The 14,528-nt window shown below is 44.2% G+C and overlaps 2 protein-coding genes across 2 annotated transcripts; both read left to right on the top strand.

The window, feature by feature from the left end:
* The first annotated feature begins 207 nt into the window (after nt 1–207).
* camlg (calcium modulating ligand) lies at nt 208–4,297 on the top strand. The gene is made up of 4 exons (XM_068331425.1): nt 208–492; nt 1,310–1,767; nt 2,053–2,118; nt 2,987–4,297. The coding sequence occupies exons 1-4, from the start codon at nt 345–347 to the stop codon at nt 3,176–3,178; spliced, it is 864 nt and encodes a 287-aa protein (XP_068187526.1). The 5' UTR covers nt 208–344; the 3' UTR covers nt 3,179–4,297.
* A 688-nt stretch (nt 4,298–4,985) lies between these two features.
* On the top strand, nt 4,986–14,331 carry ddx46 (DEAD (Asp-Glu-Ala-Asp) box polypeptide 46). The gene is made up of 23 exons (XM_068330799.1): nt 4,986–5,110; nt 5,339–5,509; nt 5,773–5,892; nt 6,030–6,123; nt 6,197–6,365; nt 6,526–6,770; nt 6,916–7,026; nt 7,099–7,264; nt 7,488–7,608; nt 7,762–7,937; nt 8,043–8,164; nt 8,806–8,884; nt 9,635–9,717; nt 9,878–10,042; nt 10,846–11,008; nt 11,093–11,286; nt 11,382–11,519; nt 12,103–12,252; nt 12,384–12,611; nt 12,705–12,923; nt 13,065–13,209; nt 13,429–13,502; nt 14,023–14,331. The coding sequence occupies exons 1-23, from the start codon at nt 5,076–5,078 to the stop codon at nt 14,068–14,070; spliced, it is 3,216 nt and encodes a 1,071-aa protein (XP_068186900.1). The 5' UTR covers nt 4,986–5,075; the 3' UTR covers nt 14,071–14,331.
* The last annotated feature ends 197 nt before the right edge of the window (nt 14,332–14,528 follow it).

The following is a 14,528-nucleotide window of genomic DNA, read 5'->3' as shown; positions in this document are numbered from 1 at the left end:
TGTAATTTCACATAAACGGTGCCGGATCGTGTCATAATCTAAACAATAGATTATAACAAATTATAAATTATAAGAAACGATGATAATTTCACCCATAAAACATTTTTCACCGTTTCTTATAAATTAAGCTTTTTTTTAATACGTGCGTGTAAATAAATAAATAAATAGATAAATAGGGCTGGTGACGTCATCAGTGTGCGTCCTTTCTTCTGGCGGCGCTTGGTCGTCTCTCTCGTCGCCGTTTGTGCTTTCATGTCGTCGCCTCGGCGCTGAACAGTCGTTCTTATCCTCCGTGTTGGTGGTTAATTTGTGCTGGAGCTCATTTAACGTAATAATTGTTAAACATGGAGGCCGGGCGGGGCGCAGACGACACGACCGGAGCCCTGACGGCGGCGCAGAGGAGAGCCGAGATCCGGAGGAGGAAGCTGCTGCTGAATTCAGAGGACAGGATGAACAGGATCGTTGGCTTCGCCAAGAACGGCTCTGAAAACGGTATGCCCTGAGAATTACAACCGCTGTAGATTTAACATGAACGGAGACCAATAACAAACCAGAGAGCAACAATCCGTTTAGTCATAGTAGTAGGAAATGTACTGAATGCAAAGCATCACGTGGCTCAACTAGAGGGGACAACATTTGACCAAATCAATAATCAATGAGTCCCCATCAGCATCCATCAGTAACCCTAAACCCAGCTTTAATCCACTGAGGTGTTCCACCACGCTGACGTGAATGACGCGCTGATGATGTCACTTCCTGCTCATCAAAAGTCAGACACGCCCCTTTATGTTGATGACTGTTTTATTTCATTAAGTCTCAGTTAAGTCCACCAATAGTTAACATCAAATAGCAAAACGTTCAGGGTTCATCGTTGGCGTCAGTTAATGATTCCATGTGACAGAAATGCATTGTGGGTTCGTTTCCTGCTCAGAAGTTCACAGAGATGTGGAGAAAAGAAGGAAGAAACGCTGCAGATGACGACAACAGGAAATAAGAAAAGACCACAGGAAGTGACATCAGAGAAAACTTCATCGCGTCTGACTTTTGTTGAGTCATGTTGACATGACATGTGAAATCTGAATCTATGGGGTGTTAATGTTACGCTGCTCGGAGGGGGTTGTGGCAGAAAGGGGAACTACAGTAGTCAGAAACGGTTGATCGAAACTACAGATGTTGTAAGTTGAATGTTCGTATCTTGAGGACCGGCTGTATTGTGTTTATTGTGAAAACGAAACATAAAATCAGAGAATTCAGGAAATTTAAAACAAACATTTCAACAGTAATCTAATCTGATGACACTTACCTGCAGCTGGAGCGTCTCGGCGCCCCACAGAACCCCACTTCCACCTGGATCTGGACCGGATGGAGCCGCGCTCGTCCTCTTCTTCTAGACCGTCTCCCTTCCTGCCAGAGGCCACGGGTCACGGCAGCCGGTCCCACAACTCCACCCCGGAGAGACGGGCCTCCCCCCTGAAGGGCTTCCTGGAGCATCACGGAGGTTCTCTGGAGGACGACATCGGAGGGATCCGACAAAGACCGAGGGGGGAGCGGGTTCCCGAAGAGCTCGGCGGTTCTCCTCGCCGGGGCCTCCAGAAGTACCTGTCCCGTTTTGATGATGCCATGAAGCTGAGGGGTCAGCTGGCCAATGAGAAGCCGGCGCAGGACGGCGCGTCGGACTCGGAGGAGTTTGATCCGTTCAGAGTCTTCAGGCTGAGCGGCAGCGTCCTCCTCGCAGTGTTTGTCCGGCTGTTTGTCTGCACGTATCTGGTGAGTGTGATCGCTGCCTCTGCTGAGACTTATTGATCTGTTACACACTGATCAGGAGGCACACAGACGAGATTCAACCAGCCTGCAATTGATCAGTCAATCAGAACCGCATTTTCACTCAGCCTCATTTAATCTTTGGGATTTTACTGAAACTAAACATTATAGTTTATGGTGATTTAAGTAGTTTAATAATCTGTCATTTCCACCTATAAGAAAGACTCTAACAGCATCTGACTGTCAGAAATAATACTATTGTGTTAACTTGACTCGTGTGTCTCATTGCAGTCGATATTTGCTCCATTTCTGACCCTTGAGCTGGCCTACATGGGTTTGTCCAAATATTTTCCAAAGGTGAGTAAGTCTTTGATTCGTTCTGATCTCTATACTTTTGATATAAAAATGTTTGCAGGTAGATTTTTGAAACCCTGACCTCCAAGGAGTTACATTAACTGGCTGCCAGCGCTTTGTATCAATTAGAGTATTTTCTGCACTATGAGGTGCACCTAAAAGCCTTTCATTTTCTCAAAAACCGACAGTGCGCCTTATAACCCAGTGCGCCTTATACAGTGGTTCCTCTACTTAAGAATGTCTACATACAAAATTTTCTACTTACGAATCGCCTCAACAGGAAAATATTACCTCTACTTACGAAAGAAATTTCGAGTTACGAAAGGTAAAAATACAGTATGGGCTGATACTCGAAGCTCCCACAGGTTCCTGAATGCAACATTCTCATAGCTGCTCTGCCATTGGCTATTACCTAGCATCCTGGCATCCCATTGGCTCAGAGGGACCTCTGTGTGGAGCTAGATCGGTGTCTATGCAGAGACCTCGTCATTCGGCCCTCGACCCGTGAGGTGTTCTGATAGTTTTACATAAATATATTAACTTTTAGAGTATTCACTATGGACCCCAAGAAAGTGACGGAGAAAAGAGGAAAAGAAAAGACGAAGAAAAGAGTTTTTTTGTCTGTACAAACAAAGCAAGAGATGATAGAAAAGCCTGAAAAAGGGATGCGTTTGGTTGATCTCACCAAAGAATATGGTTGTAATGCATCTACAATCGACTGATTCCTCTCCGTCTTCCTCTGATTCTCCATCCTCTGTTCTGTGACTGGATCAGTCGTCATGACGCTAAATTCCATGACTAGAAGCCTGGTTTTCACTCGACACGACCCTCGACATGCCGCCTCACGCCGTCTTTTCCCTCCCGTCTCCAGGTGGAGAAGAAGTCCCAGACCACGATGCTGACCGCCGCTCTGCTGCTGTCCGGCATCCCCGCTGAGGTCATCAACCGCTCCATGGACACCTACCGGAGGATGGGCGACGTCTTCTCCGACCTCTGCGTTTACTTCTTCACCTTCATCCTCTCGCATGAGATCCTGCAGCTCGTTGGTTCAGAGACTCCCTGACGAAACCGCGGGGATCTCAGTAACTCCGCCCCCTGATTCCCCGCGTCCCCTCCCAGTGTCTCCTGTTAAAAACGGGGCGTGGTTCGTTATGGACAGACTGGAAACACACCCTCGCTGCCTTTCTATAAAGGCTTACTTACATAATCATCAATTTATAAATCCTGACTAAACCACAGAAGCGATTCTGAATCTCACAACCGGGTCCAGTGAGTTTCATCAGAACTAACACCGGGCTGCTGCCCCCTTCTGAAGTACCGACACCTCCTGTAGTTCACCTGTGCATCGCCACGGCAACGCCACAATGTTAAATAACAGCTGTTCCGTCGTTCAGCTGGTTTCCATGGACTGGAGGCCACAGGAACGTCACCACCAGACTGGACTACTAGACTGGAGCTTTGAGAAATATTACATGTGATCCTAACTTGATTAAAAATATAACATTATACTGTCAAGACACCATTCCTTCAAAGCTGATTGAAAATAATCTTCCTCCCAAATCTGCAGCCAGTGTATCAAATAACGTCTTTCTGTTAAACGGACTAAATCGCTCCATCACTGCCTCTTTTTACATTTCCCACAGCGATATCTCATCCAACATGCACTTCATGTCATGAACTAGTTTTCTTCACTCCTCTGGGTCCTGAAGCCTGAAGAAACTTTTAGTCCTCAGACGTGACGTGTTATTTTGTGCTCTTTGTAGAACATTAGTTAGTTTGGAACAGCAGAACGACGGAGACGTGTGGGTTCCATTGGAGTCGCTGTCACGGCAGAAGAATGTGACTTCAGGTGTGGGTTGTGATCAGATGATGCTTCCTGCTCTTTGCTCAAGCCTTATTCCCTTTATTCTTATTTCTGACATGTTTTCCCTGCAGTGCTTTTGAGTTTTAGTGTAAATATATTTATTGTAAATGCATCAGTCTAACTTATCCCTGATGGTCTGACCCACCCGACTGCTTCTGATCGCGTTTACATACGACCTGTTTGTGCTGCCCCTGTGGTATCTACATAGCTCAACCTGAGGAACAGATTTTATGTTGATGTGATGTAAACAGTTTCAGTTTCTCAAACTAATGCAGGAATGAATATCTGAAAATAATCAGACCAAATAAAAACTCTTTGTGTGACATCATTGTGAACTTCAATCTTTAATTAGGTAACATGGCTAGAACACATCTTGGATTATATGTTGATCAAAGATAACCAGAACTAATTTAATGAGCTTGCTGGGATTTTGGTGAGAATTTATTTTTAAATGTCTTTCATGCAGACGTACAATAACGTTTAAATCGGGAGAAATGGTTTTCTCTTTAAATAAAATCAGTGGTTTGTTTTAACATTCTGTCAGACAATCACTGACCAGCTCTCAGCACCTGAGAAACATTTTTCCCCCTAAATGTGACATTATATATGTTAACATTATCATATTTATGCTGGTTATATTCTCTTCTGCTGTAGCTGTAAACTAAGGACTCAGATATGGCTGGACCTCCAAACAGAACTCAGCTGCTCTATAAGAAGAAATGCCTGCTTGACTTAAACAGAAGGGAAGGAGAGAGTGAGTCTCCAGCAACCAGATGAATCCTTTCTTTGCTCCTCCATCATCTTAGTTGCTGTGGGAACCTCCAACCGCCAGGTGGCGCTTCACGCAGCTCCACAGATGGCTGTATATTTTTTCAGTTCGCTATGTGATCCTCCTACCGCCAGGAGGCGCTCCACGCAGCTCCACAGATGGCTGTATATTTTTTCAGTTCGCTATGTGATCATCCTACCGCCAGGAGGCGCTCCACGCAGCTCAATCGATGACTGTCGCAGTTTTCTTACGTAAAGCCGGGACGACGTATTTACGTCCGTGCGCATGAGCTAGATAATTTAGTAAAATTAAAGTCCTAAAATAGCCATGGGACGTGAATCGAGGTACGGAGGAACGATCAGGTTAATGCCATTTTTCTACTTTCAACTTAATTAATTATGAACGAATCATCCAGCGCTTAACTTTTAGCTGTTTTGATTTAAATAGCTAATTTCGATTAGCATGCTAGCTACGGCTAATTGATAATACACATTAGCCACGTTAGTTCATGTCGTATAATCGTCGAATATGAATGTAAACTTGCAAATGGTATTTTGTGTTGACGTGTTGCTTCACTGTTCGGTCCTCAGACATTACAGGAAGCGGTCCGCGTCTCGGGGTCGATCGGGCAGCCGATCCAAGAGTCGATCCCCGGACAAACGATCGAAGAAAGACGACCGAGACAGAGACCGAAGCCGCAGGGAGCGATCCCGAAGCCGGGACCGCCGCAGGTCCCGCTCCAGGGACAGAAAACGAGCCCGGTCGGTGTTATTCTATATTTATACTAATATTTATACATAGAAAAGCTACCACTGTTTATACATTCAGGAACCCAACAAACCTCCTGCATGTGGATTCATGTCTAATCATGCTGAATCAATCTAAATCAATAGCAAACAAAGATAAAACTGGATTAAATTTCAAAATAGTCACTTTGTTTGCAGATAGATGATATCAAAAATTGGAGAAAGGACTCACGAGTTTCTATGTTGTCATCTTTTACGTTTTAATCCTCATCGACCAGGCGCTCCAGGAGCAGAGACAGGAGGAGGTCCAGGAGCAGAGAAAAAAGGAGGTCAGGCAGCAGAACCCGAACCCGAAGGTCCCGATCCGGTAGCCCCAGCAAGAGCAAGAGAGATGAAAAGTGGGTCCATTACAATAATATCTAACATATCATCACGTAACTGTTAAACTTGTGCATGTTTAATGAACATTAGATGATCCAGGTTTGTCAAACCAACTGCACTCCGCTCATCATCTTCTTCGATGTCCTGTATTCAGGTCAAGGAGCAGAGAGAAAGACAAGGACAATGTCGATCCTGTAACCGAAAAGAAAAAGATTAAAGAGGAGAAAGAGGATGAAAAGGTTGAGGATGTAAGTTCCACCGAGTGTTAAACGTTTTGCAGAGGGTGAGGGATGGTCTCTGATATTTATTCTGTCCATACAGCAAGATTTTGACCAGAACAAGCTGGAGGAGGAGATGAGGAAGAGGAAGGAACGGGTGGAGAAGTGGAGGGAGGAGCAGAGGAAGAAAGCTATTGAAAACATTGGTGAGATCAAGAAAGAACTGGAGGAGATGAAGCAGGGCAAGAAGTGGAGTCTTGAGGATGACGATGGTGAGTAAGCACCGTTCACAAATAACCAAAAACACTTGAATTTTTCTGCAGTGACCAACCTGTAAGGAGAGAAATTTAGATGACGGTTTTATCCAGTTGAAAAAAATTATTGTCTCACCATCAAGTTTTGAGTTTGATCGCAAATGTGTTTTCATTTTAGACGATGATGAGGATATCTCAGCTCCGATGGAAGGCGACGATGATGATGAGGACGGAGAGGGGAAGGGGGACAATAAGGAGGATGTGAAGGAGGAGGAGGAGAAAGAGGAGGGTGAAAAGGAGAAGGAGACAGCCATGGAGCAGCAGACTGAGGAGGATGACGTGGATCCTCTGGACGCCTACATGGAGGAGGTGAAGCAGGAGGTGAAGAAGTTTAACATGGGAGGCGTGAAAGGAAACGATAAGGTGAGTGTGATAGCGCACCATCAGAGATGTACTGACCTGTGTTGGGATTACATTAATTTATTTTCGAGGTGACATGTTGTCGTGTCAGCTTTCAGCATCAGTTTGTGTTAGTTGTAGACAGATTTTTTTTTTCCCACTTTGGCAGAAAGGAGCCATGATGGTCACCAAAGTGGTGACAGTTGTTAAAACCAAGAAGGGACCCCACACTCACAAGAAGAAGGGTGAGCTGATGGAGAACGACCAGGACGCCATGGAAGTGAGTCCACGATCGAGGCTCTGAGTAGTTCCTGCTGAAGGACTCGCTTCGAATAACCGTTCTGTTCGACAGTATTCCTCAGAGGAAGAGGAGGTGGATCTGCAGACGGCTCTGACCGGCTTCCAGACCAAACAGAGGAAGGTCTTGGAACCCGTCGACCACGGGAAGATTCAGTACGAATCGTATCGCAAAAACTTCTACGTGGAGGTCCCTGAACTCGCCAGGATGAGTCCAGAAGGTCAATAAACCGAACACACAACGCTGAGTTTTCAAATATGTTCAATTCTCTCCCACTACAGATATATTTAATCCAAAAACAGCCACATTCTCACACGTGGGTGTACGAAGACACCGTCATGATGCTGATCCAACCTCTATTGCTGCCTTGTATTATTCAAAGTGTCTTTGTTAAACATGACCTCTGGCCTCTTATCTCACTCCGCTTTGGTGTTAATCCACAGATGTTACTGCATACCGACTGGAACTGGAAGGGATCATCGTCAAAGGAAAGGGTTGTCCCAAACCCATCAAGACCTGGGTGCAGTGTGGGGTTTCTATGAAGATCCTCAGCGCCCTGAAGAAGTGAGTTTGTCAGTCAGTGTACGCTCTTGTTTAAAGAGATGAATGGATTGATTTCAGATTCCGCTGGAACAAACAAGTCCAGCGTGTGTCGTAACAAAAGCAGGAATAAAATCTATGTTACATTGACCCGTTTGACTTTATGGTTTTTGCCAGGCACAGCTACGAGAAGCCCACCCCCATCCAGGCCCAGGCCATCCCCGCCATCATGTCAGGTCGAGATCTCATTGGCATCGCAAAGACAGGCAGCGGGAAAACCATCGCCTTCCTGCTACCCATGTTCCGACACATCATGGACCAGAGGCCCCTGGAGGAGTCCGAGGGACCGATCTGTAAGGAATCTCTTCCTCTGGCTCAGAACAGAAGAGGAAGAAATGACATGATCACTAGGAATAAGAAGACGAACGTATCCTCACGTGTCATTCTGTTTCTCTCAGCTGTAATCATGACCCCCACCAGAGAGCTGGCTCTGCAGATCACCAAGGAGTGTAAGAAGTTCTCTAAACCGCTGGGACTCAGGGTGGTGTGTGTTTACGGAGGCACGGGCATCAGCGAGCAGGTAAACACACAAACACTGACGCCTCCTTTAATGAAATGATGTAATTTAATGTTTGATGGTATTCGTCTAAGAAGATTGTATTCTTGTTATTTCATATGATCAGAACACATTTTACGACCAGTTAATGCAGGAATTGAAGAAATTGCAAAGGGTTCATGTACGTTTTCGTCTATTCTACCTGTTCTACAGAAAACTAAGGGACTTTGGTGATAATCCAACCACTTCATTGTGCTGAATTTGGTTTGGTTTTTGGTTTTATGTTTGTTTTTATAATTGATCTGTCCAAAAATCAGCATAAAAACAACAAACTGGATTATTTCCCAGTGTGGAAATTTCCAGACATGAGGCTGAAACTGATTTCTCCTGCATCACGGAGCGCCACACTGAGATGACAAGTTTGCATTTAGAAAACAAGCTTCCATAGTAACAACAACAATCTGTTGTGAAGGTCAGCATTCATTCAGATGCCACCAAAATGTTGAACATTTTGCTGGTGGAATTGCATCATGGGTAATGTAGGAGTGAGACTGTAGTTTTTAATCATGTCTAGCGACTGCTTCGTCCGAGTCAAATGAAGGTCACTGTCCCGACTGTATTGACCAATCAGGGGCGTCTTCCTCACTCGTCTTTGTGCTCATCAGATTGCTGAGTTGAAGAGAGGAGCTGAGATCATCGTCTGCACGCCGGGGAGAATGATCGACATGCTGGGGGCCAACAGCGGTGAGTTCACACACACACACACACACACACACACACCAGCTGGTTTCTGATGCTTTGTGTTAACTTTGCATGGACTGAACGTTACATCATTCTGATAAAGCTCATCATGAACCCAATTCAGTACCCCTGACTAAACTGTTGAAATGATTTGACCACCGTTGGGATCAGTCATGTCTGCCTGACAGAGGTGGGTTCCTGAAGACCGGGGCGAGTGCAGGTAGGTGGACCAGGTGCCGACTCTGAGGTTGTTCCAGCTCCAACATGCAGAAAGACAAATATTTGATGTGGATGCATCAGAAGTTGTGATCAGTCAGATGAACTGAGAGTAACTCCAAGGCTCTAAGTGTGAATCTACTGTCCTGTTAGATTTCTTGACCTTCTTTATTCTGCATCAGAATAATTTTTGACATGGTTTCCACACATGCGATGTAATCTGTAATATGTTTCCCTTGTAGGTGAGCAAGGCACGCGGTCAGATAATGCTTGATGTGGCTCCGTCTCTTGTATAGTCTCTTTTGCAGGTCCCTCATGCGCCTGAGATGGTACGCAAGACCAGAGTCAACCCACAAAACCAAATAGGCATAGATAAAATGAAGCCTGGCCACGTGAATCTACTCCTCATTAGAATGTGTTGAAGTTAGGACGTCTGTTTTTTGTTTTTTTTACTGTCAGTAGTCTGTCAGTTTGTGTTTTACTGTGTTATAAAGAAGGAAGTGAAGTGAGTCACGCCCTCTGACCTGTTGTGTGTAGGTCGCGTCACCAACCTGCGCAGAGTGACCTACGTGGTGTTGGACGAAGCGGACAGGATGTTCGACATGGGCTTCGAGCCGCAGGTGGGTGTCGCCCGTCGACCAGCATTAAAGTCATCAGTTCAGGTCCAAACAGGAAGTTTAATCCATTTCATTTGAACTGTTGCCAGGGTAAAAATACTGAAAAAAAACACGTTAAGGTTGATGAGGAGGTGTGTGTGTGTGTGTGTGTTTCGTCCGTCAGGTGATGCGTATTGTGGACAACGTGCGGCCCGACCGTCAGACGGTCATGTTTTCAGCTACCTTCCCCAGAGCCATGGAGGCGCTGGCCCGTAGGATCCTGGCCAAGCCCATCGAGGTCCAGGTGGGGGGTCGCAGCGTCGTCTGCTCGGACGTGGAGCAGCACGTGGTGAGTTTTCACAACTTACAATATTTTCCGCACTACAAGGCGCACCTAAAAGCCTTTCATTTTCTCAAAAACCAACAGTGTGTCTTATAATCCAATTTTTTAAATTTATTTAAGTAATTTTTTTGTGCGCCCTATCTATGAAATGTCTTTTTTTAATATTTAATTTATTTATTATATTTTATTTACAAAAGCCCATTCGTTGAAGGTGCGCCTTATAATCCGGAGAGGTCAGCACACAGTTGAATGTATTTAATTTAATTTTATACTGTTTATATTTTAGTTACAGTTTAGTATATGTCCTGTTCATGCTGTATGTGTCTGTTAGTGTAGTGTATGTCTTGTGGTATGTCCTGTGATGTCAGTGTTTCTTTTTCCCCTGTATTTATTCATTATGTAATGCCTGAGCAGCGGATATGTGCAATTTCCTCTGGGATTAATAAAGTATCTATCTATCTAATCCAGTGCACCTTATATGAAAAAACCTTTTTGAATAGGTCATTTGTTGAAAGTGTGCCTTATAGGCCAGTGTGCCTTATATACTAATTTATCTATTTTTTATTTGTTTATTTAGTTATTTGGGATTTGGCCATTCATTGACGGTGTGCCTTATAATCCAGTGCGCCTTATAGTATGGAAATTACTGTATTCATGTGCCGCATTAAGTCACTTGTTTCTGTACATGTACATATTTTTGTGTTATTTATTAGTGTTGTAACTGAGCTTTAATCCTGTCGTCTTTTTTAAATTCGTATTAGTCGCCAGACTCTCGTCTCTCATCGTTTCCTTCTCTATTTTTACTTCAGCTGGTGATCGATGAGGACAAGAAGTTCCTGAAGCTGCTGGAGCTTCTGGGTCACTACCAGGAGAAGGGTTCCGTCATCATCTTCGTGGACAAACAGGAGCACGCTGACGGCCTGCTGAAGGACCTGATGAAGGCCTCCTACCCCTGCATGTCGCTGCACGGAGGTATCATTCGCTGGGCGATGTCTTGTTTCATTTAGATGATCCAAAAACAGGAGGAGGTGGTTTTAAAACCTCTCTTCTTCTCAGGTATTGACCAGTACGACAGAGACAGCATCATCAACGACTTTAAGAACGGGGCGTGTCGCCTGATGGTGGCCACGTCTGTGGCGGCCAGAGGCCTGGACGTCAAGCAGCTGATCCTGGTGGTGAACTACAGCTGTCCGAACCACTACGAGGACTACGTGCACCGGGCCGGACGCACGGGCCGAGCAGGCAACAAGGTGCGGTTCTGAAGGGAACACCTGTCCTGAAAGGGTTTGTGGCTGATATTTTATGCATGCTGGTCTTCACATTCACGCTTCCTTCCTTCTTCCAGGGCTACGCCTACACCTTCATCACAGACGAGCAGGTCCGCTACGCCGGTGACATCATCAAAGCTCTGGAGCTGTCCGGCTCGCCTGTCCCACCGGAGCTGGAGCAGCTCTGGGCCTCATTCAAAGATCAGCAGAAGGCGGTAAGATGGGGGGGGTGTATGCAACGAAACTAAATTTAATTATAGAAGTAGTCCTCAAGATACGAACATCTGACTTTAAAGTTACATTACTGTACTACAAGATTTTATTTATTATGTGTTGTTTTAATGTCCTGTTCTTGCTTCTGGTCAGTCTGAGGGAATAGAACTTTAGTATTTAGAGTAGTAATGACATTACTTTAGTATTTAGAGTAGTAATGACATTACTTTAGTATTTAGAGTAGTAATGAGATTTAAATGACCTCAAATGATGATTATGGATTGAAATTTAATAAATAACAATTCAACTTATGAACATTCTCTCAGAACTAATTGTGTTTGTATGTTGAGGACTACCTTTAGTCATATTGAAAGAGACCGTCATCACCAGACTTTTTTTTATAAGAATTCAAATCACCAGATTTTCTACATCCATGTTGTGATTTTCTCTCACTCTTAACTTAAGAAGACTGAACATCAGTTAGTTACAACTGGGAAATCCATTAATAAACAATGAAAAATTGGTGTAAAATCAAATATAGATAGTTTTTTTTTCTATGTTTGCTCCTCTTCCTCCTCCTCGCAGGAGGGTAAGATCATTAAGAGCAGCAGCGGCTTCTCAGGAAAGGGCTTCAAGTTTGACGAGACGGAACACGCCCTGGCCAACGAGAGGAAGAAGTTACAGAAAGCCGCTCTGGGACTGCAAGACTCTGACGATGAGGACGGAGCTCTGGACGTGAGTCACCACGTCTGGCGTGAATTTGAAGTTACCGCTTAAAGTTAAATCATCAGTAAAAATGTTAGGTATTCCATGTGATGCTTGAAAATGATCTTTTTGCCCTCCTCCTGATCACCTCCCTCCCTCAGATCGAGGAGCAAATCGAGAGCATGTTCAACTCGAAGAAGAGGGTGAAGGATCTGTGTGCCACCGGAGCGGCCGCCGGTTCGGCGGGAGGCGTCACAACGGCGGCCGCCTCTCCTGGGGGGCTGCCAGGCCTCGGACCCACGTCGGCTGGAAACATTCAAAAACTGGAGATGGCGAAGAGGCTGGCGCTAAGGATCAACGCGCAGAAGAACCTGGGCGCCGAGGCTCAGGTGTGACGCTCGGAGATTAATTCGAGATGTTTCTTGTTGTTTCTTTTTATTCTCGTGGATCAGGTCAAACAATTTCTCTTCCTTCACGCGCAGGACGTGATGCAGCAGGCCACCAACGCCATCCTGCGGGGTGGCACCATCATGACCCCCTCTGTGTCCGCCAAGACCATCGCAGAGCAGCTGGCGGAGAAGATCAATGCCAAGCTGAACTACACGCCTGTGGAGAAGCTGGAGGAGGAGCGGCAGGCGGCAGAGCAGGCCGAAACCGTCAAGAGATACGAGGAGGAGCTGGAGATCAACGACTTCCCCCAGGTGAGCAGCACGCAACAACGGGGCTGTCCCAGAATGCACAGCGGGACCAGAGTTCATTTGAAGTGTCCTTTCTGAAGAATCAAACATCAGCGGCAGAAAGTCGTATGAAATTTTCACACTTCTGCCCCCCCCCACCCCTAGACGGCCAGGTGGAAGGTGACGTCCAAAGAAGCTCTGCAGAGGATCGGTGAATACTCCGAAGCTGCCATCACCATCAGAGGAACGTATTTCCCTCCAGGGAAAGAACCCAAGGAGGGAGAACGCAAGATCTACCTGGCCATTGAAAGTAAGATCTCATTTTTAATTTGTAAATTTATATTAAAAAAGTCTCCCTTCACCAAACTCTGGCTTCTAATAGTTTCCCTTTTTGTTCTTTCATTTTTATACATGGGATTATCTTCTTATTCGCTCTATGTCCTCCTCTCACCAATCGCCTGCATGTCCTCCTTGACTACAACCATGAACCTCCTTGCTGATCTTAATGTGTGTTCATTTTGTTTTCAAGGTGCAAATGAACTGGCTGTGCAAAAAGCCAAGACGGAGATCACACGGCTCATCAAGGAGGAGCTCATCAGATTAGTGAGTATTTTCCATCACTTTTTGTCGCATTTGTAACCTTTTCAAAACCGAAGTTGTATTTGAAATTGCATTTTCTAAATTTCCAGCCATCCTTTTTGACAGAAAAGATGAAAATTTTAGTTGGTTGTATTTAAAAACAAAAATTCAAATAGTATTTTTCGTACTATAAAGCTCACTGGATTATAAGGCAATGAATAGCGTATTTTAGGCTATTTTACTTTATTTAAGTATTTTTTTATTTATTATTATTATTATATTAGTTTTACAATTTATATTATTATATATTATATATTATTTTTATTATTAAATTATTATTTTTATTTATATTTTATATATTTGTATTACTTTATCATTTATTTATTTTTATTTATTTATTTTTATTTTAGGCTATTTTAGCCTATTTTTATTTTCTTCAATGAATAGCCTTTTTTAAAAACTCCACATATAAGGCGCACTGGATTATAAGGTGAAGTTATTCACACTGCAAACATCTAAGAGTTATTTTTTTTCTGTTTTGCAGCAAAATTCCTACCAGCCGACGAGCAAAGGCCGATACAAAGTTTTGTAAAGGAGGAAACAAGGCTCGCTCCCGTCATCTCTCCAGTTTCATTAAAGTGCTGGAAAAATATTTTGTCTATATTTTTTAAAAAGTGTTTTCCTTCAATCACCCAAATTTAAGTGTACGCTTTTGTTTTGTCTTATATGCTTCAGTTGAGTCTCCAGTAATTTTATATGCGAATAAAAATGCTCAAACTGTGTGATGCTGTATTACCTCTGATGGATTCGAACCCTCAACCCTGCTTTCAATAAAAGCCATGTGTTCATTGGTTCTATTGTTTCTCCAGTGTGTCCTTACAACACAACACAACCTGCTGCTGGTGGACTGCTTCTGCTTCCTCACATCCGCTTGATGCTGTGCAGCCTCAGAAAGATGTTTTAAATAATTCAGAAATCTTTCTTTATTATTCATCAGTCATTCTCCTGCTGCTGTTTTCGGGTTTTAAAACCGGATTGGGGCTCAGATGC

Source organism: Antennarius striatus, chromosome 13 (assembly GCF_040054535.1).
Source record: "Antennarius striatus isolate MH-2024 chromosome 13, ASM4005453v1, whole genome shotgun sequence".
NCBI lineage: Eukaryota > Metazoa > Chordata > Actinopteri > Lophiiformes > Antennariidae > Antennarius > Antennarius striatus.
Note: the sequence above shows the minus strand (reverse complement) of the source record. Positions and strands in the feature narration are given on the sequence as shown.